Source organism: Lissotriton helveticus, chromosome 3_1 (assembly GCF_964261635.1).
Source record: "Lissotriton helveticus chromosome 3_1, aLisHel1.1, whole genome shotgun sequence".
Classification (NCBI taxonomy): Eukaryota; Metazoa; Chordata; class Amphibia; order Caudata; family Salamandridae; genus Lissotriton; species Lissotriton helveticus.
The window spans coordinates 1,970,823,055-1,970,850,530 of record NC_136061.1 but is presented as its reverse complement, the minus strand read 5'-3'; the positions used below and the strand labels follow the sequence as shown (position 1 = coordinate 1,970,850,530).

General features: G+C 43.9%; 1 protein-coding gene across 1 annotated transcript in view; it reads left to right on the top strand.

Moving 5' to 3' along the window:
* The window catches only part of PLEKHO2 (pleckstrin homology domain containing O2), a 182,438-nt gene that overhangs the window by 121,214 nt on the left and 33,748 nt on the right, over nt 1-27,476 (top strand). The window contains exons 2-4 of the mRNA XM_078683096.1: nt 15,984-16,127; nt 19,755-19,871; nt 21,832-21,936. Of these exons, the coding sequence (XP_078539222.1) occupies nt 15,984-16,127; nt 19,755-19,871; nt 21,832-21,936 (366 nt within the window). The remainder of the gene's footprint in view (nt 1-15,983; nt 16,128-19,754; nt 19,872-21,831; nt 21,937-27,476) is intronic.

Below are 27,476 nucleotides of genomic sequence, written 5' to 3'. Positions count from 1 at the left end.
TGTGCCCTGGTTCAATTAGATAAACACACTGACACTTTTAACCTACTGGATCCCTTACAATCCGGCTTCTGAACAGGCTGCAGTACTGAAACTGCCATGCTTAATGTTGTGGATGACATCCACCACTCCCTTGATAATGACGAGACTTGCCTACTTATTCTCCTCGACCTCTCTGCCGCGTTTGATACTGTTAACCACCCTGCCTTGCTCAACGCGCTTAAGGTTTGGTTTGGCCTCAATGGTCCTGTCCTCAAATGGTTCTCCTCCTACCTCCAACACAGAACACAACAAATCAAAATCCTTAACTGCCTCTCAAACCCTACACTGGTCTCCCTGGGTGTCCCTGATGTATCTATTCTCTCCCCCGCTCTCTGTAACCTCTTTATTGAACCCCTTACCCTCATCCTAAAACAAGTTGGAATCAATTACCACCTCTATGCTGTTGACACCCAACTTTACTACAAGATCAAATCCCACTCTGATATTCTGCACCTTAATAACACCCTGACCAAAATCCAATCCTGGTTCCACTCCAATCATCTGAAACTCAACCCTAAAAAAATGGAAATCATTCTCTTCTCTTCAAAAAACAACCCTCTTCCTATCCAAACATGGATCTCCGGCTTCTCCTGACCTGCAAGTAACACTAAGCATCCACAACAAAGAGTACTGAACAGCCCTTGCCCCTCTCCCCCCCGCAACCTTACCCCGACATGCCTTCCAAGGGTAGTTGGCGGCCTCCATCCAGCGCATCCTCTATCTTGTTACAAAGAGTGACAACATAATGTATGATCTGCTGCATTATTTGAATATTTAAACAAAAAGGACATTTTGTTTCTAACTTAAACAGATCTTGTATAAATCAAAGTTGGTAAACAAAAAGTGCTATACATAATTCTGAGCAGTGGCAGATACTTTGCAAATTTTAACCGGTCACATTTCAGTTGCTGATTTCTTTATCCTGGTGTTAAATTGGTCAGCGGTAGCTGCTGCCTATTCAACTAGGGGGGGACAAAACAAAATACACACTTAGCTTTCGCTGCCGGCCGATGCGATCTTCAGCTCCCTTGCTGCGCCTTGCTGCTCCTCTGCTCACGTCACTACAATCCTCAGGAGCCCAGCCCCCCAGACTTCTACGCAATCCCAGCACTTCTCTCATGCAATTACTCCCAGCATGAGAGAAGTGAGCAGGCCAGTTTCACGCTCCAGCAGGGACTGGGAGCCTGTGCCCTTGAGCCCTGCTGATATCTTCAAGGAACAGCCTGTAGATATCAAAGTGTGCATGACAGTTTGGCCGGATGTGGACGGCCGGCCAAACTGGCATGCGCACTTTCAGTGTCTACAACTACTCCTCTCCCTGCTGCTGATACTGAAACATACCCCGCCCGCCCCACACTCGCGAACTGGAACTGAAAAATAAAATGTCAATAAAATAGTTTTAATTTCACTTTCCTTTTCTTCTGTCTGTGGTATTTCACCAGTGGGGCGATGCTCCTCCACCATAGTGGAGGTGCCGCCCCTAAAACTGGAAATAATGTGGTGAAGCTTTGTCGAGTTGCTAAAAAGCAAAATAAAGAAATGATACTGGGACAGATTATGCTGCATTACGCCTCATTATTTGGGTTTCCTAGATATATACTTTTGTCAACCTTACGCATAATGTGGTTCTCCACTTGCCTCATAATTCTAATGGCCCTGACATAATACAATCTGATATTCCTGGCTTTTCAGCAACAGCATGTTACATGTATTTATTTAAAGGTTTTAGATAGCGCTGGTTGGACCCGGGGGTAGCAGAGCACTTTACATGAGTGAGTATAGTACAGGTAAACACAATTGTTCATAATTGTGGGACATATAGTTTTGCTTTGAATGCTGCCAAGATGACTCAAAACCCCAGCTTGCAAAGTGCTGGTGCCTACAATTCCAGATCTGGTCTAAGGAATTATGCATGACCTTATGCCACTTTTCAGCTGTGTTTTAAACTTTTACAAAGCCATATAGTCTATTTCAAAATGCTGTTTGTTCCACACATAAAACTCAAATTAAACTCTACTCACATATTTTATGAGGGTTCACTTTTTCATCCACATAATGCATTAAAACAAGCATTGACAATGTCTTTTATGTAATGGTCATTTTATAGAGGTGAGTGAGCCAACAAATTAACAGCGTGAGCCGAGCCAGAGCTAAGCTGAGGGTCTGGCTTAGCTCCTAGAGCCTGTGCATGAGCCGAGCCCTGAAAATGTCTGACACGTGAATCATACAACAAAAATCTCATAAAATATAATTAAGTCAAATCACAATTCAAAAAAGTGTATTTCTTTCACATTTGGAATCTTTGAAAGTAATATGACCATCATAGTACTGCAGAGTACTCATCAAAAATGACAGTTTTAAACATGAACTTAAAATTATGTTGCCTTTGCAAATGTAAAGTGTAATGTAAAGTGCCTTTAGTGAACTATGAGGCAAGACAGTTGTCATGTGAACCCTGTATGTGGCCCAAATTCTTGTAGCGAGGCCAACATTAAAGTCTATTAAATCAAAGTTTACATAGGCACTGTCCATGGGCATGGGGATATTAAGTGATTTTCCCAGAATCACAGGACGTTGCACCAACGCCGAGACTCGAACCCATATCCTCACCTCCCACGTCAGCAGGTTTGGCCCTGCACCACATATTCACATCAAACACAATATTTTTTTGTACAGCTGGTATTTGCAACTCTGATATTTGAAAGTGCTTTCATTTGCAATAATGAAGAAAAAGCAGGATTAAAAAAATAAAGTCTTTGCCTTAGATCCTCAATTTTATTAAGTGGGGAATGATTAATGCAGGTTTGTGCGAATCAGCCACTAAATGGGTATCTATTTGTCTCACCTTTTTACCTCAAATGATAATGCTTCGTTTTTACCTCTTTGTGCATGAGGGTAGAAAATCGAGGGTGGCATGCAGGAGACATATGAACGCTCGATTCGTTATAGGTTCAAGGTTCCAACAGAAACTCGATCTGAGCCATAGCCAAGCTTCAGACTTGAGCCTGGCTCAAATGTTTAGTGGCTCGCCCACCTCTATAATTTTAATACTGAGATTCATGTCACAATAAGATACAACATGAACGCAGCAGTGCAGCCTTCCCTAACACAGAGAAGAAGTAAAAGACAGGCCGCAGGAGGGACATCACGGTTCTCACACATACAGAACAGGTACAATACAGCTAACACACAGAAAATGGAATGAGAGGAGTTAAAGCACCATTGTACTCTCTCCGTGAACAGATGTAAACATACAAACACTACAACCGTCCTGAAAGAAATAGTCAAACCTCCTAACCCTTGTCTATTTAGTGTTTTATGCTTCATCAGTGGGTTCCACATCCAGCACTGGAAGCATCTGAAAATACTACTGTCCACTGGTTGTACAGGTTTGTAGTTATGGGTCTCCTAGTTTGGATGAGGATTTGTCCTCAAGTCGACATTCATGCCCTACCTTTGTTAAACTCAGACTTATATTAATATTGTGTGTGATGGAGCTAAGATGTTTTTACTGATGTGGGAGTGTGGAGTGGAAGGCTGGTGAGTGGTGATGCCTGGAGTGTTGGATGTCTGAGAGAGTCAGTTGGAGTATGGGCTGAGCAGCAGGAAGGCTGCTCCTTGTGGAGCTCTTCAAGATAACAACTTAATAAATCATCTTGCCTGTTAAATGCTACATTTGAATGGTTCGCGTGTTACTAGTGCACGCCTCACCTTGTAATTGGAGCTGCGTGGAGCTGTACAAGGTGTTCGGTGGCACAAGGCTCGGCATGGGGTGTCATGGTTACCATCATTGTGTGGTTGTGGTATGATTATAGGTGAATCACCCACATATATATGTGTTTTTTGCTATAGCGAGATGACTGTGCATGTATTAAGTCACTCATTTTGTAGGTGTTACAGTTAGGATGACTGGTGTGTTAGAGATGACTGTGCAGTTTAAGTCTATTACTTCTTGGGTTTTACTGTTCGAATGACTGTTGTGTTTGAGATGACTGCGTCACTCATTTCGTAGGTATTACAGTTTGGATGGCTGTTGTGTTTGAGATGGTTGTTCGTGGATTAAGTCACTCATTTCATAGGTATTACAGTTAGGATGACTGTTGTGTTTGAGATGACTGCTCGTGGATTAAGTCACTCATTTCTTATGTATAACAGTTGGCAGGACGGTGGCGTTTGAGATGCATTTTGAGCTCTGAGTTGGTCTCTATGGCACCTTCGGTGGTTGGTTCCCTGTGTGTTGTCTTCAATGGCAGCCTGGTCAGCTGGTATGTTTGTGGCATTAGGGGTTTGGTAGATGAGGCATTGTGTGGTAGAGAATGTGATTTGTTTTGTTGATGGAAAGGGAGAAGATGAGTGAGGTGTGTTTGATTTAGTTATTGTTTTCTTTATTATGTTTGGCATGCATTGTCTTTTTACATTTAATAAGGTACATGCATGTTTCTGGTCTTTTGCGGTTAATAACCCTGGAGACCCCTTTACCACCCATGCCCTGGGTAGAACTGGTACCATATACAAGGGACTTAAAAGAGGGCTGAAGTCCTGGTCAGTTGGGATTGTCAATTTGCACATGATAGTTTATGTAGAGAGCACTGGCACTGGGGCCTGGGCGGCAGGCTCCAGTGCACTTTCAGAGTCATAACCATCCGCATTGAAGCACAAACGTGGGGGGTGACTATACAAAACAGCACTTTCGTACACTCTGTCACTGCTGTAACTCATTGTGTCATATCCAGCAGGGTTCTGCTGCTGTCACTTCATTTATATTTAAGTGCTGTCTTTCACACCCACATTTGTTAAAGCTAGGTCCTTCTATATAACAATATAGAGACGGCTCATAGTGTGAAAGGGGATAGAGAGTGACATGTGCCTAGTATGAATATGGCCTGTTTAAATAAAAAATGGAAAGAACAAAAACATACCTCTTTGCTGAACTTATGGTCTCTTCCCACTGTTGGCCCTTCTGTTTTTATATTCCCCATCTCTGTATTAGATAGTCCTTTTTCTCTCTCTCTGCAGCTTCTACCATTATCCATTCTCGTCTTTCCTAGATTTTCCCGTTTTCTCATTATCTTTCCCTCCTTCTCATGTGCACCTCTTAGGCTTACATTTCTATCTCTGTCAGTCTCTTCCCATTATATCTTGTTTCACCTTCATTTGTATTTTCTTACTTTTATCTTACCCTGAACTGTTCCAAACTCTTTTTTCACATCTGCTTCTCTCATGCCCTCTTGTATCCCAATTCAATCTACTAAAGATGCTTCTTTCAGACTCTTCTCTTCCTTTCTCAATCTTTCATGCTTTCCCTATCTCCCATATTGTCCCTCTCTTTCTTAAACTTCTCTACTATGTCTGTCTCTATCAGCACCACCCAGGACCAGTAGCACAATAATTTTTGTCATCCTTAATTCAAGGTACATGTTTCTGTACCACCAACTCTAGCAATTGTGAAACAGTTGCTTCTTGTATTGGAAGAAAGACACCCCTTGCTAGTGGCAGCTGAATTACCCACCTACATACTTTCTTTCCCAAAAATTGCCCCTCCCCTTCTTTATCTATCTCACATTCCCTCATCTATTAAGCTTTTCATTCACACTCTGGTATTGGCCATCATCTGATAGCCTTCCCTCTCTAGTCTTCTTCTCATGTCCCTCCAACTCACCACACACTACTTTTCCTGACAGTCATATTGCCATTGTATCTTATACTTTCCTTTCTCACATCTCCCTTTCATGTCTTCACTAGTTTCACTTTCACCTCCCACCTTTCTCTCAAAGACCCTCTTTTCTGTCCCACACACTCCCCCTACCATCCCATTTTCTTTCACACCCTCATCTCCCATTGAAATGTCCCTCTCACAAACACATGTGCACTGTCCATTCCCTTTAAAATCCTTTTCTCCTGCAAACCCCAATTGCTTGTCCTTATTAGGAACTTTACCTCACGTGCACTGAGCTTTCCCTTGTTCATATCACTCGCCGTGGATGCGATTTATTTGCAAGGATCCAAGGATACATAAGAAATTCTGATGCATCTGTCAGCGCTAAAGTGATGTATTGCTAAAGTTGGCCATTAGACTGACGCAACTCCAACAATAGTCAGAACACATGAGGCGAGTCCCATGTTAAAAGCCCTACGTTAATCCTTACGCCTGGTTTGAGAAGGTGTAGGGACTTTGACACAGTCAAGCCGTAGATTGACGCAAGGGAAATGTAAATTCACTGCGTCAGTTCTGCGTGGATTTTAACATGGGAACTCCTACCCTGCATACAAAGTATCTGGCACAAGTATAATGTGCCGCAGGACTCTACAAAGTGGCGCATTGGGCATACTGCGTAAAACAATTACGCTGCTGCAGCGCTAGCTCCTTGTAAATATGCCCCACGGTGTCCTCTGTTCCTGCGCAGTGGAAGGCCCGTCGCACAAGTTGACTAGTCATCTTTCAGTTGCTCATTGTAGCATTTGGTTGTTTAACAGGTACTAATTCGTTGAAATATTTGCCCGGTTGTTACTATAAAGTAACAATGACAAATGAATGAAGTAATACGCTCACAAAATATGCCTCGTTGGGCAGCATAATTTGTCTTTTCTTGCCACATAATGTCATCAAACCAGCCGCATAGTTTGGTTCTCTGCTGCCACATAATTTGGGTGGCTTCGCCTGTAATGCAGCACTTGGGACTGACTGAAGCTGGCAACTTTTACCACGCAGTGCCTTTACGACGCAACTTTTACAACGCAAACCATTACAACGCATTGCGCTGGGGGGCGCTCTTGGATAGGGAATAAGTTTAATTTACTGTCCAACACCTTCCCTAGTGTCCACGGGGACTGGAGTTGGAATAGTAAAACAAACTATTCACTATCCAGCACCCCGAAGCGCTATGCGTTGTAAAGGTATGCAATGTAAAAACCGCGTTGTAAAGGCATGCGATGTAAAAGCATGCGTTGTAATGTCATACATCCCTCAGAAGGTCTGAGTGGCCTGCCTCTCGTTACCAAGGCAGTCACTTACTAGAGACCGCCCCCTCGCGTCCCCAACAGCTCTGTGAGATGCTGAGGCAGGGAGGGGCCGGAGAAAGGGCCCTGGCTCTTAAAGGGTGGGCTTCAGAGGCGGCGCTGAAGAAGAGGTAGGCGAAGGGGGGGGATGAAAAAAGAGAAAGACGAGGGAAGCTGAAAGTTTCAGAAGGAAAGAGAGGGCCGCTCAGTTGGGGGGCTGAAGAAGTAGAAGGGATGGGGTGAAGAAGAAGAGCAGCAGCTGAAGACCAGGAGGGAAAGAAAAACTTCAGATAAGGAAGGGAGAGGAGAAATAGAGTAGGCAGAGGATAAGAGCTCAGAAGAGAGAAAGTAAAACTGAGTGAGGAGAGGGTATTGTCAGGGCACAAGTCCTAAAAAAATAAGTGAAGGGACTATCCAGGTTAGGCAGCATGCAAGTGAAATCATGACGTGTGCCATCACAGCGTATGATGTCAGGACGTGTGACATCACAGAATGTGACCTCACTGGAAGTGACATCACAAGAAGTGACATCAGATATTAGGATCTCGCACATAATTATCAGGTATATCTTGAGTACATTTAAGTGCATTATGAGATTTAACAAATGAGTTTTAGAATTGGGGTTGTGCCAAAAAAGTGGCGCAATCCCGACATAAAATCTCGGCCTCAAGTAAAACATTTATTTTTTTAAACCCTGCCACAAAGAAATTGGCAACAAGGAGAAGCATGGTAGTAGATGTTATGCTTAATTAGTTGCAGAGACTACATTTTAAAATATTTGATTGGGTTAAGTCATCTGCTGTGAAGGTGCCCAGTAAATCTCTGTGAATAGTAATAATGGTGAGATAACTGTGGTAGTTAATGCACTTGCTGGAGAGATCTGTGTTTTGTGAAGTTCCAGATTTGAAGTAGTAGAGAAGGTAAATGTATCCTGCAAAGCACATCATCTAACACGCAGATGACAGATTTCTATTTTATGTAGATAGTAAAGTGGGTTACGGCTTTTAACACAGAGATCCTTTTGTTACCTGCCCTTCATAAATTGTAATCCTTCTAAAAGACCACAGTGAAGTATAAAGGAAATGTGACTCCTACATCTTGTAAGTCTCCCTCTCATGTAACTCATCTTGTACATGATATACACATGTACATGATTTATTGTCAATGCATTTTTTGTATGTTATGTAAAGAGCTCTGATACCCTGCATTGGGGGCTGCATAGCGCTGTAAAAGAAATAGTGCTATTGAAATTATTTGTGTAAATACTGGGACAGACCAACACACCTGACCTTCTTACAGTGCATGTATCTATTATATACAAGGACTGAACAAAGGCAAAAGCTGCCTCTCTTAAGTACCAGTGAAGAGATAACAAGCTGGGTGCCTTTGTTTCCCCTCCGTAGCATTTAAATTGAAGTGGGAGGTTCCAGGTCTTCAGTCAGGATATTCAAACAAAAGGAGGCCTGATTGCCCCTTAACTTCGGCCCAGCTGGAGGTGGGGAAAAAAGCTCCCTCGCTGCCTGTAGTTGCTGCTGGGGATTGAACGCAGACAACGTGCAGGCGCTGCTGAACGTGTCCCGGTGTCTAAAACTGACACGGGGACACGTTCAGCATATTTCTGTTGGGGCCCGACTTCTTGGCAGGGGGGACGGCGTCAACCCTGTGAAAAGAGTGGGTGGACACCGTGTACCTACGTGTACCCCCGACTCGTGCCCTGGATATCATGAGTTAATGAGGGAGAAGATGCCGAGATGAAGGAGCGCAAAAAGATGAGGAGGCCGGAAAAGGAGGTGGTGAGGTAAAAGGGCTGGAGTGAAGGAGCAGAGCTATTGGCCAGTCTGTCGGGCTGAAGGAAGAAATGAAAGAGCTGCAGTGAAGGCGACAGGACGGTAACATCTCATTCAGAAGGCAAGGATGGAAGGGCTGTTACGAAAGAGGAAGTGAAAGCTACAGTGACGTATAGCAGCTGCTCTGCTGGAGCACAAGTTGGTAGGATGAAGAAATGCGAGGGCGTGAGGTAAACTGGGATGGGGAGCTGTGGTCACACCAATTGACTCAAGTAGAGGCTTTATGCCAGCGGACCAACGCTGCCTTTTAGAGAATATTAAAAGGGTTGCTAAATTATTTTGGAATCTGGTGTTAGGTGCTGGGCTGCGATGGTCTCAGCCCTCGTCAATACTGTAAATACCTGGGATATAAGAAGTGCTGAAGAGGAGGCGCCGCACTGTACTCTTATATGCCTCGCAGTTTTGTGTTTTGAAGTCGGTGTTGTACATGCTCACCGGGGGCGTAGTGCATTATTAAATAAATATTGGGTTCCGGAGCTTTCAGTGGGGTCTGATATGGTGTCTGTAAGGTTTTCACCTGGGAGTTTTTTAATACTCAGACATAAACATATGGAGCGTGGGCTGGGAAGCGCAGGTGACCAATAGAGGCCCACAGGGAGCCCCTCGCGGCATCAGGAACGAGATCGTGAAGTAAAGCTTGATGTGGTGGGATTGGGCTCGACATTTAAACTTGAAAGTTGCCCAATTGGCAACCAAGGGGCGGCCGGGAATCGAGGGTAAAAGGGGGGGCATTGGTCTCTACCAAACCATTCATTGAACTGACCTCACTGTCGATACCCACCCGCCCACACCAGAATACTGTAGTCGCAGACGTAAGGATAGGGGGAAGGGCAGAGCGGGGGCAGCACAGAAAGGTACCCACGAAAAAGAGTAAATTAGGTAGAAGAGATGCTCAGACAGTGCCCTTGGGATGCCTCACGGCGGGGGCACAGGTGAGCATGCAACAGCACACAAGAACAGCCAAGATTGAAGGGCTGCCCGGATAGTGCCCTTGGGATGCCGCACGGCAGGTGCATGGAGGAGCAGGTGAGTGGTCAGCACAGGTACAGGCCAAGTGTAACGGCACTTGCAGCCCAGGCCAGGCCTAACAGCAACCCACGAGGTCGGTAACAAGATAAGCCTAGAATCCGTAAACACTGGAACACCTGCGGGACAGACCACTGCTCAGGTTTAGCGCTGTCGGCTAGAAAGAAACAGGACAAGTGGAACATGATTACCAAGAAATGCAAATTATTACAAAGACATGGACCGTGAATGACCATCCACGTTGTGAAATGTTGAGCCATGCTTTTTGCATTATGCAATAAACTGTGGCCTTTTTACACCATAACCTGTGTACTTTGCAATGAATGAGGAAAACAGGGATATAATGAATGGGGGTCATAAATTAGAAGGGAGAACGACCTTGCAGGCCCGGGAGGGGTTACATTCTCGTCTATGTTTTGAAGTTCTTAAAACATGGTCATTTTATAAAAATAGTTTGCTTTAAGAACCCATCACAATACTCACTCAGTTCAGTTCACAAGCCTTATTTGATTTAGCAAACAAATCATAAAAGCATAAAATCCAAATGTCATTCGTTAAATATATATTCCATTAAAAGTTCTTCATAAGAGCATGAATAAAAATGCATTACACAATAAAAACATCATTGATCGAAATTAATCCCACTTGTATTTTTATCATTAATCTAGCAAACTTTAGAATATGACGTCACTCAACAATATATCTAAAATATATATACCAATATAAATTTCTAAAATCAGAGCGTACTAAAATCTCCTCACATAACTAAATTATCCATACCACTCTCTGATTGCGAGTGGCCCTCTTATAAAATTTAAAACAGCAGAACAATCCACACTCATTTCTCCTCCCACTAGCTCTTAAACCCCACATGCGCTGCTTGTCATATAATGATTAACATCTCTCTTGCTGTCACACGCTCACATTTCTAAATGCGGGGGGAGGGGGGAGGAAGGGGGGGCGAAGAGGAGAATGGGAGAGCACGAACGATCACCACAGTACAGAAGCATGTTTTACTCTCTATATATGTCTTTACTATCTCTATTTTCCTACCTATACCCGCCTCCTACACCCATAGCACAAGGGGGGGTCTACCGAACGACCGAAGCAGCTCGACGGGACCCACAGTAGGCTTAAGCACTTTACCGGACGAACTACGCACAAGAAGCGAAAAAAAGGAACCACCATGACAGCGCCGACACAGCCCCAATTATCACAAACCAAGCAAACACCAAATCTTAAGGTGGTGTCCCTAAACGTCAAAGGCCTTAATCACCCTGTAAAAAGCAGGAAAACACTCGACTACCTGGCAAAACTGAAAGGAGACATCTACGTACGACAAGAAACTAGACTTTCACAGGAAGAGGCTTCACACCTGAAAGCGAGGTGGATAGGGGAAGTCCACTGCTCTCCCGCCAAACTCAAGAAATGGGGAGTAGTAACAATAATAAGCAAAAAAGCCAACATGACAGCGAAAGCCACGGACGCAAAATTTTGGCTCCTCCACAGAGCCTACTGGACCCCAGCGAGGCTCCACAAAACAGGCTTAAGGAACACAGGAACGTGCTGGAATTGCGAAAAAGATAACGGCAGCCCGGAACACCTCATCTTCGAATGCCAAAAAGTCAGGAACTTCTGAAAGAAGGTAAACAACTTCATCAACGACGTGTTGGGCAAAAACATACCAATCACCTTCGCTGATCTGGCCACAGGGTTCATGACACACAGCCTGGAAAACAAAGAGGAAAGGGATCTAGTTGACATCCTACTAACAGCGGCAGTTAAAATCATATTAACAAACTGGAAAAACACTGCCAAAGCCACGTTCAAAAACTGGATTAACTGGGTCACCTTCCTCAGAGGCGCGGACAACATCACAGGCAAATACTCGAAAGAACATAACTCAAAAAACGGCATGTGGGAAGCCCTTGATGCACATCTCGAACAAGCCTGACCCCCCTCTCTTCTTTCTTCTTTCGGTTGGGGGGACACCGCGCACAAGGAATGTTAAACCCGTACATACCCCCCTCTTTGTCTTTCTTTTTTTTTTTTTGCATACTCTGTACTGTCTGTATCCGCTGATATGCATATCTATATTTTTAAAAAAACATTTGCGAAATAAATAAAAAAAAACAACATGATATGCCAGTCTTACTGATCAAGTTACGCCCCTGGCGCCGTATTATGTGTAACAGGTGCGCCAGGTGAAAACAGGGATGATGCGCCCTATTACATAGAATGCGCTTCCCCAGGACAGCCTCGAAAGCAGCGCATTCATGTGAAAATCGGAGCGGCTGCTTTAAAGCTGCTCTGTGTTTTCAGAGTACAGCCGGCACCTGCCTGCACTTTTACATGGGATTAGAGATCACCTTGCAGGCGGGTACAGTCAGTGACTGCTTCTGCCTACAAGGGGATGTCTGGGGAGTCCATGGGACGCCCTTTCCTTTCCCCCCTCCAGAGGGCTGTTCTCAGGGAGCGCACTCTCGGTGCGCTCTCTGAAAGCTTCTTTGCCTCTACACCCTTATCTCTAATAGGGCACGGGTGCAGAGGCAAAGGGATTCCCTCATTTGCATGGGGTTAGAACTGGCGCTCTATGTGTGCCAGCGCTATTGGTATTACAGAAGGGGCAGCACAAGCATCTGTGACCCTGTCTGTAATATCAAAGTGCCCCGGGGGATGCGCAAAGCGTGCACAAATTCCTGTTGCACCCCCCCCCCCCCCCCCCCGGGCACCTTATGTAATATACTGCCCCTGGTGATCACATTTTTAGCTTCCTTCTGTTCTGCAACAGCAACCACTGAAATTGAATAATGTTCCTTATGGAATTTTCAGAGATTGATATAGCCCAAAGCCCCCTTCATAAAGTGACCTTTAAGTCACATAAGTTGTGATCAAGGCCACTAGTCATCTCTGCAGTGCACCATTTCCACCAAAATTTGCAATTAAACGATTTCGCTGGTGGTCTTCACAGCACTGCGCAGATATCATCCACATATTCATCTTGAAAAGTGGGCGCCCGCAGCAGAGACTATCGTGAGATCTCCCACTTGGTCCTTAATTCTATCAAACCATTTCACGAACTTATGCTGAGCAATGAGTCATATACATGTTTTGCTAATATGTGTCTCGCAGTGAGTTCACCCTTCCATAATCCTTCATTTTGCCCACAACCTGTGCCTCACATGTGTTCAGGCATACATAAAACAAATTCCTTTTTACAAATTATGCTTTGCACGGTGTACGTATTTAAATCGACTGCATTTTGTCTACCTCATGCTTCTGTCCGAGCTGAAACATTGCAAAGATATTAAGTTCCCTTTCACCGCACTGCCTTTATTAACACCTCTTCTACTGAAATGTCATTCTCTAATAATGAAAGTAGACATTTTCTGGGAGGAAACTCTAGAAGGGGAAGAATATGCCTCCTCAGATACAAGTAGAAAGCGAAAGGGTCGCTGGGATGTAAAACAAGCATTGGCAAAGCCAATAGGTTACGTCTATGCAAAATCTGTTGGCTTTGTCGATCGTTTTTACATGATAAGCAGCAGCAGGGGCTGATGTGCAACTTGGCTTAAAGAAAAAAAAAAGCAGTATGACGCAGCCACTTTTGGGGTGGAAAGGGACAAGCCACAGGAGGGCGGGGTAAGTGGGTAAACACATTGGAGAGTGGGAGGAGGTGTCAAAATGGAAGTAGTAAAGCATTAAAAAGGTTTCACTTCGTAAATCCGCTGTGCTATGCAAACCAACATACATAAATATGAGTTCCCCAAATGCCATCAGTGAAAATATTTTATTTGCCGTTACTGTGAATTCTTCCGTCAATGGTAAGTTAAGGTAAGTAATGGACAGGCTCCAAGACCCATTTACATTTTTTTCAGGAGATTTCGCAAGCGCTGTGAAGGCAAAACCAAAAAAAGTTTAGGGTTCACATAGAAGGGTGACCACAGAAAGGTCACTCAGACCAGCCAATTTGTTCTTTTGTTGTCAGTGCAGCAACCTACGAAGTGCATCATCGCTTATCCTGCAGCCTGTATGGAAAGGGTCTAAACCATGACCTGTCTAGGGATGGTCTGACAGATGCTCATCTGACTTTGGGAGCATCAGAATACCTTGGGGTGCTACAAACTGCTCAAAACATTGACTTCTTACAGCCTAGCATGAGTAGTTGAATCTGGGCCTTTGAAGATTCTGTTATTTTGTATCGCATTTCTAAGCTTGATTCCATTTCCACCTCTTTCCTTGTTCATGAGGTGTGTTACTATAGTAGCAGGCTGTGTCCCTTACTGCTACTGCATATGTCCCCATCGCCCACTCTTATCAATGTGGCATTGTTTTACAAATTTGACAGTATCTCTACCTTATGCATGTTGCCGTGTAGATTACTGGGACTTTTCCATTTTTAGCCACTCTTTTTTGGTGTACACTCACACAGCACCCCTTTGTGCCTTTGGCTGGGCTTGTGCTGTGTAGTTTCCTAAATGATTTGGTCCTAACTATAATTTGCGTTCACGTCTCTCACACCTCCTCGATCACACTGCTAGTCACTGCGCCCCAAAGCAAGATATAAGCACATCTCTGGTGACTCACGCATGACACCAAAACACTTCCCAAATAGGATAATAACAAATAACACACTGCCACCAAACACTGCCTCACAGTGTAGCTTGCTACTCATCTGAATATGCACTTACGTGCTCCACATTGAGATATGATGCGCTATATAGATACTACAGTACAATACAATCCTCCCAACTGGCCTTCAGGGACAGACTTGAGCCAGTGTAGCTGGCCAGGAACCGGGGAGATGTATCTGGTTTATTTGTCTCGGCTGTTTTTAGTGGCTAATACCATCTAACGCAGGCCGATTGGTAGATTCAACAGGATGAGCGCTGGGAATTCTGTGTCAGATAAGGTCTATAGTAAAAAGTTGTTCACTTTCCAGAACAGCAGCAGTTGATAACTGATGGATGGCAGAGCGAGCAGAATATATGACGTTACAACGAATTCCGTTGCAACGCATGCCTTTACCACGCATGCGTTACAACGGAATTCGTTTACCACGCATTACATTTACCACAATTACTAGCGTGGTGACGTCATACGTCGTTAAGAGAAAGCGGAAGTTTATTTTCCGTTTTCTCTTAAACGACGCTGATACCCGACGTGACTTCAGGTGAGTTTCTTTTTTGGGGGGGAGACCCCCCCAAGCCCCCCTATTTTTTCTTTTTACCTTTACCACATATACCTTTACTACAAACCTCGTAGTAAAGGTATGCGTGGTAAAGGCTTTCGTGTTAACCACGCATGCGTTGTACTGCATGCGTGGTTAACGATTTCGTTGTAAAGGCTTCGTTGTAATGGTCGTTTCCCGAGCGAGCACAGGTAGTTTATGGTTTGTTTCTTTGAAAGGCGTTGATTACCAGAAATTGGGTAGATTTTGCATTTCTTGCTGTGCTGTCTGAGAAGTTTGCAGAGGGCATCTCTGTAGAGTGAGGGGCATGGATTCCAGGTGTGATCGCGGGCATGCACAGGTTTTTTTGGGTTGAGTTGAAGGACGTGGATTTTCGTTCCTTTTTCCAGGTCCATGACACTTGTTCGGATTTGACTACCAAACCCAAAATTTGAAAAAAGTTATTTGTTGTTGGTGTACACATTTATGGATTGTCATGTCTAGCTGTCGTCTCACCTCAAGGCTCTATGTATGTGTTCTACAGGGCGGGAAGTGTTCTGCTTTCCTATGTCACTGTCCGTTCAGAGGGGGAGGAATGTTTATCATAATTGAAAGTGGAGGAGACATACTGTAAGACAAGCTGTACTGGAGCCCCCCCAGAAGGTGCACTCAAAAGCGTAATCATTGCAAACAAACCGTCCATTTGCCCTGTGCTGTACTCTGAGAAATGTATTTAAACAGAAGTGGAGGTGCCGTTTTGGGATAAGCGTTTACATCCCGAAAACGTAATCCGTGTAATGCTTTTCTGGGATCTCGACTTCACCTATGCATGCCAAAACTTAAATAATAAAGAAACATTTCTGCTATTCTTAGACCTAAATCTTTCCATGTATTCTTTTTACTAGGGAGCGAACAACAGTAGTAAGAAATCCAATAAGACTGTGGACAAAGCAGGTTGGCTTAAGAAGAGCAGTGGAGGCCTCCTGGGCTACTGGAAGGACCGCTACATCCAGCTGTGTAGAGCCCAGCTGCTCGTTTATGAAAATGAGGTGAGTCCGGAGGCCTGAATCTCTGTGAAGAATCCAGCGTTACCCTTTGTACTATAGTTCCATCCAACAGTGAAGGCGCAGTTTGCCGGGTGCTCGATCAGAACCCTACAGCTGAGTGAGGTGGCGTGTACCACTCTATTCATCACTGGGAGAAGTGATTGGCTTAAATTGGAACTCTAGCCGAAAAACTGGTATGGTAGGAAAACATCATGGCACTCATCTGTTTTAAAAGCTTTTGGGTATGGGTTGGTGTTCTATTGTTCATCAACAAATTGTTAATCTTAAACCTCAATTCAACCAAGCGAGAGATGTCTATTACTATTTATATTTTGGGTCAGAATACGTAATGTACTTGTCATTAAACAATAGTCATCGATGTCAAATTCCCCTGGTAATGTTCAGGAATGACTAGATCAATATGCCAGTTCGATCAGGTTAACAAAAATGTATGATTTACATGATCATCGGTGACTCAAATCTATATTACCATAAAAAACTTGTAGAAAATCTTGAAGGGCGTGATTGTGGTCGTATTCTTAATGCCAGCTCCTATCCGTGTGTATCCTGGTGCGGCAAACCAATATTTTGCCTTCTGTCTACTGTCATTGAGTGCAGTCACTGAGAGAAGATTCTTCTGCCAAATCTTCTGTAGTCTCAAGAGTAGGGCTAGCATCTGCTAAAAGTGTTAAATTGCTTAGGGATGGACAGTATAATGTTAATGAATACTCCAGCCATCCATTTGTTGATTAAAACTGTCTAGCACATTGGTGGTTCCAATGATACATTTCAGTGCCTGTTCACTATTAGGTCACGTGCTTTCAACTAGACTGTACATGATCGCTACTTGCATAGTCTAGTTGCAGGAGGGTATGAGTTGGTCTCTGGCTTCCTTTCATGGGGCGATGTAGATCCAGTCATTGTGAAGAATACCTGCTTAAAATGTGGCTGAACCGCTGCCCGGTACTGCTTCCTAGGTGCACCCTTGAGGTACACAAGGGCACAGGGGGGCACCCTTTCATTTAATTTCATTTTAAGATATATACTTAATACTATTTTGCATAAATGTTATGGAATGATGCAAAACACACTATATAGCTGGAAGCCAGTGTGCGGTAAATTATACGCAACTCGGTAATGCCTGATTGGTTCCTCCGTCAAAATCAATACCTAGTATTCGACTTCCTTTGTCTAATCGCTGTTATTTAATGAATGTACTGCAGTTCTATGCCAGTGTATACATTGGAATGGGTACAAGTTATCACATGGTGATGGAGACAAGGGCTAATGGCTGGAATGTTAATTAAAGGTAACTTTTTAGAACAATTTAAACAGAATATGGCCGTATTGTGAATTGCAGAATCAAGAATTTAAACCCAAATGAGTTCGACAGCCAATGCAATGTTTTCCATTCAGTTGTTACATGCTCCTTTCTTTTCATACTTGATGCCAGAGGCCACTGCTGCATTTTTTCTTAGGCTGTGTCAGAAGACATGAAGCTTTGTGTCTTCCACTATTATTTTTAAAGTTCTGTTCTCTGTTGGAAAACTTCAGTAAATATTGATGTAATGTCCTCCTCCTTTTGTTGATGCGTCACAGAAAAGGTAAATATATTCGAACATCGTTGGCTAGGTGGTGATGTCTGTTGTCTGCCATTTTGGACAGTGGGGCAGTCTGCAAGAGATAGAACGATCATTAGATCAGAGCTTCTGCCCACCTCCTGACCTTGCATCTGGAGCGGAACGGATTCTACGCAGGAAGAACATCTGGTCTGGTAGGCTACACCCTTTGAAACAGGAGGGCCTATTTTCCAACACAGTGGTTTTCATAGCATCATCTCTCCAGGGTATGAGAAAATGTCAGGACCTGGAAAACCCTCCCCCTCATCCTACGACAAACTGAAGACCTTCTATCCTTCAGGAAACTACTCAAGACCTGGCTGTTCGACCAGTACCTACAGCACCCCCTTCCTCCCCTCCCTTCAGCGCCTAGAAACCCTCACGGGTATGTAGTGCGCTTTACACATTATCTGATTGATTTATTGATTTATTGATGTTGAAAAATAGGGAAAAGAGGACAGGGGACAATTGCTGTTTATAAAAATAATTCGTCTTTCTTTTCAGAAGTATGTCTTTTTTCCATATTGACAAGGTGTACCAAATCAACAAGAGACCATAGAATTATTTCAGATTTACCAACACGTTAGTTTCGTTGTGGTCCTTTTGTTGTGAGTGCAAATATCAATGTTTCGGTGCTCCTCCAGGAATTTCTTCTGAGCTGATCTTATTCCTGCTTTACTGTGATTGTACCTTATTTCATGCATTCTGTTTGATTTCTTTTCAAAAATGTGATGACATTTATTATAAGCACAATTCACTACAGCAATGTAATTTAATATAGTCATTACTGAGATTCAAATTCAAGAACACTCCTCAGTTCTTACCCATTTTGATTTACCAGCTGTAAATTGTAAGTGCTTGATGTTTGCCAAAAGGTTGCTGTTGTGAATTAGATGCCGCCCACATTGTGGTGGGATATTTAGTGCCAACGTCCCAATTGTAGTTGCCTGACTCACACACATGTGATTAGCAAAGTCGCCTCTTGATACAAATCATGCAAAGATCTGAAATTAACTTTTCTCAGTGCTTACATTTTGCTGCTGGTTGCTCGTCATGGGCAATGCCATGGAAAATAAGTTAGGGTCACCTAACTTATTTTCCATTGTCATATTTTGATCAAGAGCTAGAGATAGAAAGTCAGAAAAGGAAGAAAGCAGGAGAATGAGAAAGGTAGGAAACAATAATAATGAGAACATAGCTGCCCTGCCTAATACTGTGAGAGGAAGCATCCTCCAACGTTAGGCGGTTGATGTTATTCTTCATGTTAATAATGTTCTGATCGCGGAGTCTTTGCTATGTAACCAGTACCTCCTCGGGTGATGTGTGACTTCCTGTTATGCCTCTTTGAAGGGTTGCACTGTATACGCTTTTCTTCTGATTGGCTGTAAAGAAGGTATGATGCAAGCGGAGGGGGATACTAAGCAAACCTGAACTATCACATTATCCTGACAGAGTCCTGCCTGATGCATAATAAAGCAATCTTCTTGCTGAGTGATCATTCCAGTATTAGATCGCTGTGGGTTTTCCGAATGGATGATAACAATATTATGGCAGTCAGAAGAAAATTGGTCCTTGAAAATGCAGGTGGCATTAGTACTTCTCTAAAGATTGCACACCTTCAGGATTTAACTTGAAGTGGTCCTCACAAGGGCCTGCTATGTGAGTGACTTTTGTAGCCAAAGCAGCCTTTTAGAAGTACTAGCCCTGGGGGAAATCCTCATAACTGCTTCTCTGTGAAACCATCAGTTTGGTAAGCTCATGTCTATGAATCTGGGCTCTTTATAGATTTAAGGAATATGTAATTCTAAGAAAAGATGTTAACTTTAACTCAGGGCTTGATGGCTAGACGGATTAGCTGCAGCTAGAATATGTCCTGGCCCAAGACAGTAACATCTGCACTAAAGCAAATTATATATGTCTGTCCCTTGATCTGGTAACAGACTCTGCCGCCATGGATATTTATGATCTTATAGATGGTGTCTAGTAAATGTATGTTTCCTTTCTTTGTCAGGATGAGCAGAACTGCCTCGAGACAGTGGAACTTGAGAACTACGATCGATGTCAGGAATTGCATGCACTCTTAAAAAAAAGGAACCGGTTTATCTTAATTCGATCCCCTGGTAAAAAGGTATGACATTTCTACATTATATTAACATCAACCGTTGCAACTGTTTTTGTTGTATATCTGCTTTCGGGAACACACTGTGGCACCAATACCGTCTCTGTGGAGTGAAATGGGGCAAAGACCACATAAGGCAACACTTATGGGCATTGCAGGAGGCTTTGCTTTGTGGTTTTGGTTATTCCCCAAATACAATATCAGTGGCCACTACTGCTCACAGCTCCTTGAATACCTCAGGTCTAGGAGAGATGGGAGAATTGATCAGGGAAAGAAATAGGAAAAATGTTAAATGCCGTCATGCAGTGAGCAATCATGTAATATCTTTTTGTCGCCCAACTTTTAATGTTAGAGACCTACTGGGTTAGATATAAGCGCACAACTCTTTACAATGTGGAATGAGAGTTAGTTTGTGAGATTTACCCTACAGAACATGCATCTTAATACCTTACATTTTCAGTGTGATCTTAGATAACACAACACATTATAAGCTGCAGGGTGCAGCAAGATATTCCCACTTTGGCCTTGAGCGTAGTAGCATGACTTTCGAGATCCCAGCGCTCACTTGACCCACTGAGTCATATTAGATGTTAGAGCCTCCCTGTCCCATCCCCTCTGCAACCATCAGCCTAAGGGGGTGGCCACTTCACCTGAGCCCTTCTAGACGCTGCAGTTAGTCCTGTAAATACAGTATCCTTGAGCTTAAACACAGCTCTTCAATCTTAGAAAGAACAACAAAACGTCAAGGTTGGAAGGCTTGAATCAATCTTAGGTAGTTGTAATTAGTTTGGGTGGCATTCCAGGCCATCTCATTTTTCTCATCGTGCCACATGAACCACCCATATGCAAATCAGCTTTTATTCTCCTCTAATAGGAACAGTTCTGTCCAAAGTGCAGTGACCTTACAGAGCAGATGTGTGTTATTTCCTTGAAGTGGAAGCCGCTGTCCAGAACAGTCTTGTTAGTCTATAACAACAGAGATTAATGCACTCAGACTACATGTCGGTAAGGCCGAACAGTGAATGATGAGTTGTCGCAAGCCTGAAGCCTGACCGGATTCAGTCAGCCCCTCATCCTTCCGAAGTCACCAAACTAAGGGGCTCATTAGGATGGCGGACGGACCTGCGTCCGTCCGCCACCCTAGAGGAGGAGGGACCGTCCGCAGGGGCAGCGGCGGTCCCTCCAGTGCAATTAGGATGTGACCGCCAGCCTGGCGGTCACATCCTCAATATTTAACATTGCGGCGGGTGCTGCTTGAAGCAGCACCCGCCGCAAGGTTAAATATGCATGCTTAGCATTGGCATGCACAAAGCGGCATCTGTTTTCCGCCATCCTAATTTGGCTGGCGGTGTCTGATAGACACCGCCAGCCATGTTAGAGCTTTTCCGCCGCGGTCGGAAGGCGACCGCGGCGGAAAAGCTGCGGACCGATTTTGAGACCCACCGCCATCCTAATTTGGCGGTGGGTCTTTTGTGCCTCCCCAGCGGTTTTCCCGCATCCTCCGGGCCGGCGGTGGCTTCTGCCGGCCCGGAGGATGCGGGAAAACCGCAATCATAATGTGCCCCTAAGTAGTATCACGATGGGCAATAGTAACGTATATAACTAACAGCACTAACAAACAGTTACTCTGACTCTGTTACACACTAGCACAATGTCTTAACTAATGTTACAGAAGCCGGAAGACAACAACTATTTACATCAGAGGACAAGGCTAAAGTGTGGCAAGTCTTGGATGGTTACTCTCACTCCCATAAAATGCCCCCGAAATCTGCAAGCTGATGTTGTATGACAAGGCCCTTGTCTATTGGAAGAATTGCAGCTTTGGGGCGGTCCTGCCTGGCTTTAATGGAGCAAAAGCTATTGTCTAGATCAAATACATGCCATCCGCCACCTGCACCCGGCCCGTGACTTAAGGCATCTCTATTCCGCTTGTAGGACATCCTTCTCACTGTTGCTTTTTCCAATGCAGGTGCACGACATCAAATTTCAAGCAAAGAATCTCGAAGAAAAGGACTCCTGGATTAAAGCCTTTAGTGAAGGCATCAATAAAGGAAAAAATAATGTCTTTGATGAGGTGAGTATGGATGGGATTCATTGTCTGATCTGCATGTTTGTGTATATTTACAATTATCATTGGAGACATGGCTTTGAAATCCAGAGAGAGCAGTTTGTGTAGAAGAAAGAGGCAACCTTGAGAAAGAGGTCAGCTCCACGTGTATAAGGGAAAAAACTGCAATGTTATGTTCTGTTATTGGGTATTTATATAGTGCAGCGTTCGCAAATCTAGTGGCCTTTTGGTGTTTGTGCAGACTATGGTGTGCATTTGTGGATCATCCAGTAGAGATGTCCTACTGGCAAAGATTATTCCTGGGTCACCTTTGCTGGAGGGTGAGAATTATCCTCAGGGAGGTGTTCCATAAGCGAGTGGGAACTTTGTAAACTTCCTACCTAACCTTTGTGTGTGTGTGAGGTGAGTCGTCTCATGATGGTGGTTCACGGTGGTGAAGAACTGGGATTTCAAGTACCCAGCGGCGCCAGGGACACGCCCGAAGTCCTCTGGGTTCCCTTGCCTTGGTATACAGAGACACGGAATACTTCTAGGTGGCGTCAGAGATCAAATTTATTAGCTGCAGCTAGTAGCAGAAATCCCAGCAATACAACACGGTGTACAACTCAAGAAACTGCTCAATTTTCATAGAGCAGACATCATTATTTATACACATTTTACTCATTATAAATGCACACCCACTGCGACAAATTCTGACGAATAGAATACATTTTACATACATCATCACATTCCAAAAAGCTCACTTTACATCGTTCCAACCCACAGGTTAATTATTAGGACTGTCCCAAATTCGATCTTTGCAAGCCGGACAAAACCCATAATTAAAAGCATTCTCCATGAAATGAAAAGTCGTAAGAAAAGAAACAATTTAGATGCTGAGTAGGATAAGACATGTGCAAGGAAACTAAAAGTTAACGATCTCCTGAACATTGATTGCCAATTTCAGATAACAATCTGCTAGTGAAACTGGTTTTGCAAAAGGTCAGTTTCAGGTGAAAAGGGTCACTTTCTCTGCAGTTCATTCAGAGTCAGAAAAACCCAAGTTAATATATGCACGAACTCAGAAGGCCAAGCTACTTGTTCATCAGGCCTCTTTCACAGGCCTATGTAAGGGCAAGACTAAAATGGAGTCGGGCTCGAGAATTACAGAACCACAGACCCTCCTTTTGCCATTACGTAGGCAATGACCTAAACTCATGTTAATCTGAATCCAAGTCTATATCTATTCTCATCAGACCATCAAGGTGTTGTTGTAACATCATCCTATTATCCTCTACTTCTCTCGGGACTGGTCTTCTCACACAGATTGTAGCACAAAGACTACGAATGGCGGGACCACACTGGATGCATAAGCAACACGAGAAAAGGATCGCTAAAGCCATACCAAGGAACATCAGAATCTTCCATCCCCATTTGGACAGCATTTCCCAAAACCATCCCGTCAATGACCAATCTCCTTCGTCCACATGAATAGACTCAGAGATCTTATGTAACCTAGAGATGGCTTGGTACACTGTAGGGGCATTATCTGGCACGTAAATACAACAACTAGATCCGATCAATTTACATACTCCACCTCTATCTGCAAGTATGACATCTAGAACTACACGGTTCTGCAACGTCATAAGGCGGTCCGCTTGAAGCTCAGCTGTAACATTACTAAGAGCACCTGCTGTCTCATAAATAGTAGCTTCAACAACGCGGACAAGCTGTCGCATATGCCCACTATTGATCATTGGACCCCAAAAGGGCAGGAAACCCTTAAATAAATCTCCTGCTTCTTGACCTGCAGTATCTTCCTTATCGAAGACACCTCTACCATATCTAGTCTTGTGGTAATTCGGAACCGTAGTATATGTAGGGGGAAGCAAAAACGCCACATAACATGTACCTGAGAAATCAGGAGGCAACCATGTATATGCTCTGTCGTAACATACAAAATACGTGCCTTTGGCTGGCACGAACGGTGGAGATTTCTGGGACGTATAGACATAGGTGTGATCACACACACTCTTCCCTAGTTGAGCTTTCGGATTTCGACCAGTACCTTGCAAACAAAAATAACCTCGGTGGGGCACGATCCAAATCGGGGGAGACCTTTTTCGTCTGTCCTTCTCAGTCAAGTTGGTAATATATCTGGTCAAATTCCAACCAACATAAGCCTGTACCTCATCTTTAGGGATAGCGTTATATGCATCAATATCTCTGACCATATCTACTATTCCCTGTATCAAGGCATTATTATTCGCATTATCTTTGACGGAACGTAAAGGAGATGCTTCATTCGCATAGATAAACATTGACTGGAGTGCCCATACGGACCCATTAAGCGAAAAAGGCAAAACCAAATATGGCATTCCCTTATCAGTCGTATGCGGCATAAGACCACACACCCAACAATTCGTGGTATTTACAACTAGCTGATGCTGATGTAACATCTGTATAAACAAATTGTTCACAAATTCTAATCTTCGTGTCTGTTCATGTTCAGGCAACGTATGAAACTCATGTGCGGAAACAGTAGGAAAAGAAAGAGTAGGTTGGGAGGTAGATGCAAGCGTCTGTTGTGTGACATAGAAAACCCAACCCACACAAGCTATCGTAATATTCAAAAGCATTAGAAAACACATTATTAAAAAACATTTGCTACGAACCAATATACACATTCGGACTTTAGAATCCACTTTCCTAACACTCTGGTCAGACTCAGAAAACTCCATCCTGTAACGTGCTGCTCACGGTCGTTACCTTCTTCACTTAAGTGTGCGCCAAGATCGCACTAACGACCCTGGACCACAGACCTTGCGTCAATACATGGTTCACCCCTTAAGAACTTCCTACCGTGACCCTGCAGCGGAGTCAGGATGATGACTCGAAAAAGGAAAAAGGCAAAAAAAGTTTCTTGATCTGACAAAGTGAAAATTCACAATCTAAAAAATTTCAAGTTTCACGTTTATTTGTCCATATGTACAAGCTCTCTTGGTCTGAAATCGTAGCGTTCTTTATCAGGCACAGTAGGATCTTGAAACAAAAGTTCCGGATTGGTGGTGTCAATCTTCAGATGAGGAGGCACAGCAGCTTGCAAAACATCCTCATCCTCGCGTTCTAACCGAGTCCATGTCAAATGAGCATCACTAAAAGGAACCAATCTAGGGACTCGCTCACATTCGGAGTCAGCTATACCATCCCTCACCCACTGATCATACGGTAAAGGCAAAGGAACTTTTTTACAGTGGGTGGCATGCACCCAGTTCTTTTTGCCTGCTACTCTTAACAGCGGTTCTAGTAACCAACAACACCAAATAAGGACCAGTCTATCTCGGCTCCAAGTTCTTGGTACGCTGAAAGTTCTTCACCAAAATATAATGACCAGGTTCGATGGAGTGGCCTGGATCTGTAGTAGCTGTCGGCAAACTGTCATAGACCTGTTGATGGAGAACACGTAATTTAGCAGTCAAGTCATGTAAGTAATCCACCAACATAGGGTACTCAATACTGCTGTATTTTTCGGACGAGGCACACCCCAAACATTCGCCGGACGACCAAAAACTATTTCATACGGACTAAGTCCCACTCGAGAATGCCCAGTCGTCCTTGTTGACAAAAGAGCCCACGGCAAGGCATCCGGCCACGTAAGACCAGTGCCCGCTTGTACCTTAGCTAATTTCAGCTTAAGCGTACCATTGTAGCATTCAAAAAGTCCAGCAGACTGGGGGTGATTCGCTGCATGGAACTTTTGATTTATGCCCAAACCAGAACACACTTTCTTCATGATTTGACCCACAAATTCACTCCCATTGTCCGACCATACAATTCTCGGCAATCCATACCTAGGGAAATACTCTCTCAGCAAAACCTTGGCTGTAGACAAGGCAGAATTATCCTTTAGGAGGTAAGCCTCTATCCATCTGGAAAAGGCGCAAACAACCACAAGGACATACTTCAGATTATTGCATCTCTCCATGTGAATGTAATCTAGCTGTATCACTTCAAACGGATACGTCGGAGGAGCAAAATGACCAGCTGGAGTTGGAGTTCCCTTGCCAGGATTATACTTCAGACAAATCATACAGTGCTTCACCACATTCTCAGCACATTTAGGAATTCCAGCATTCTGCCATACTGGAGCCAACAACTTGCATATTCCCTTTGAACTAATATGAGCCATTCCATGAGCCATAGTAACCACTGGGAGCACATACGCATCAGCCAACAACCATCACTGGTGTTCTGACAACTCAACCCAACAACCTGTCGAATCAAACATACCCGTACTCTCTCTCCACGTACTCACTTCTTTCTCCATAGCTTCAGCCTGAATCATCTTCACACTTTCTATTGTGTCTTCACACATTCCACTTTCCACAACCCATCTTGCAGGGCCTGCAACATACATACGGCTCATCATGTCTTTCGCCGTTTCCTTCGCAACTTCATCCGCAAACGCATTCCCTCGACCTACATCGTCCACAACTTTCTTATGCGCACTACACTTCACTATGGCAATCTGTTTTGGGAGAGTGAGAGATTCCAAAAGTTCATTCACTAACTGCCCATGTTCAATTTTAGTACCATGGGAAGTAAGGAACCCTCGTTCTCTGCACAAACACACAAAACTGTGAGCAACACCAAACGCATACTGGCTATCGGTATAAACATTCACTCGTTTTCCTTCTGACAACACACACGCTCGTGTCAGTGCAATCAATTCTGCTGCTTGCGCAGAATTCTGTGGTATGCGCGCTGTCTCAACAACTGTATGTAAAGTTGTGATAGCATACGCTGCAGTCGTTTCACCATTCGGAAGCTTAAAACACGAACCATCAACCCACAGCGTACCATCAACATTCTCAAGAGGCGTATCTTTAAGATCGATCCTAGCCTTCGTTTCTTCCTCTGTACGAAGAAAAGAATCATGCTGTTCTTGAGCATCCGACTCTGTAGAGATCGGTAACAACGTAGCTGGATTCAACACGTTACATCTCTTAATATGAACATGGCTAGCCAACAGTGTCAACTCATAACCTGAAAGACGTGCACTAGTAAGGTGCTGTGTCTTAGTCCTGTTTAATAACGTATCCACTGCATGCGGAACCATCACAATCAACGTATTATCCAATACCAAACCAGCAGACTGTTGGATAGAAACCGCAGCTGCCGCTGTAGCTCTCCGACAACTCGGCAACGCTTTAGCAACTGGATCTAACGTAGCTGAAAAATACGCACATGGACGCTGCTTGTCTCCAAAACACTGTGTCAACACTGACAACGCACAACCTTCTCTCTCATGCACATACAACGTGAAAGGTTGCTGTAGTCAGGAGTACCTAATACAGGAGCCGAACACAATGCATCACGCAATTCAAAAAAACTTTTCTGACATTCGTCAGACCAAGGAAGAGGATACGGAGTATCCTTTACAGTCAATGCCAACAAAGGTTTCGCCAGAAGAGAAAAATTGGGGATCCACTGTCTACAATATGACGTAATACCCAAAAAAGCACAAACTTCTCTCTGTGTGGATGGCACCCTCATTTGCGCAATCG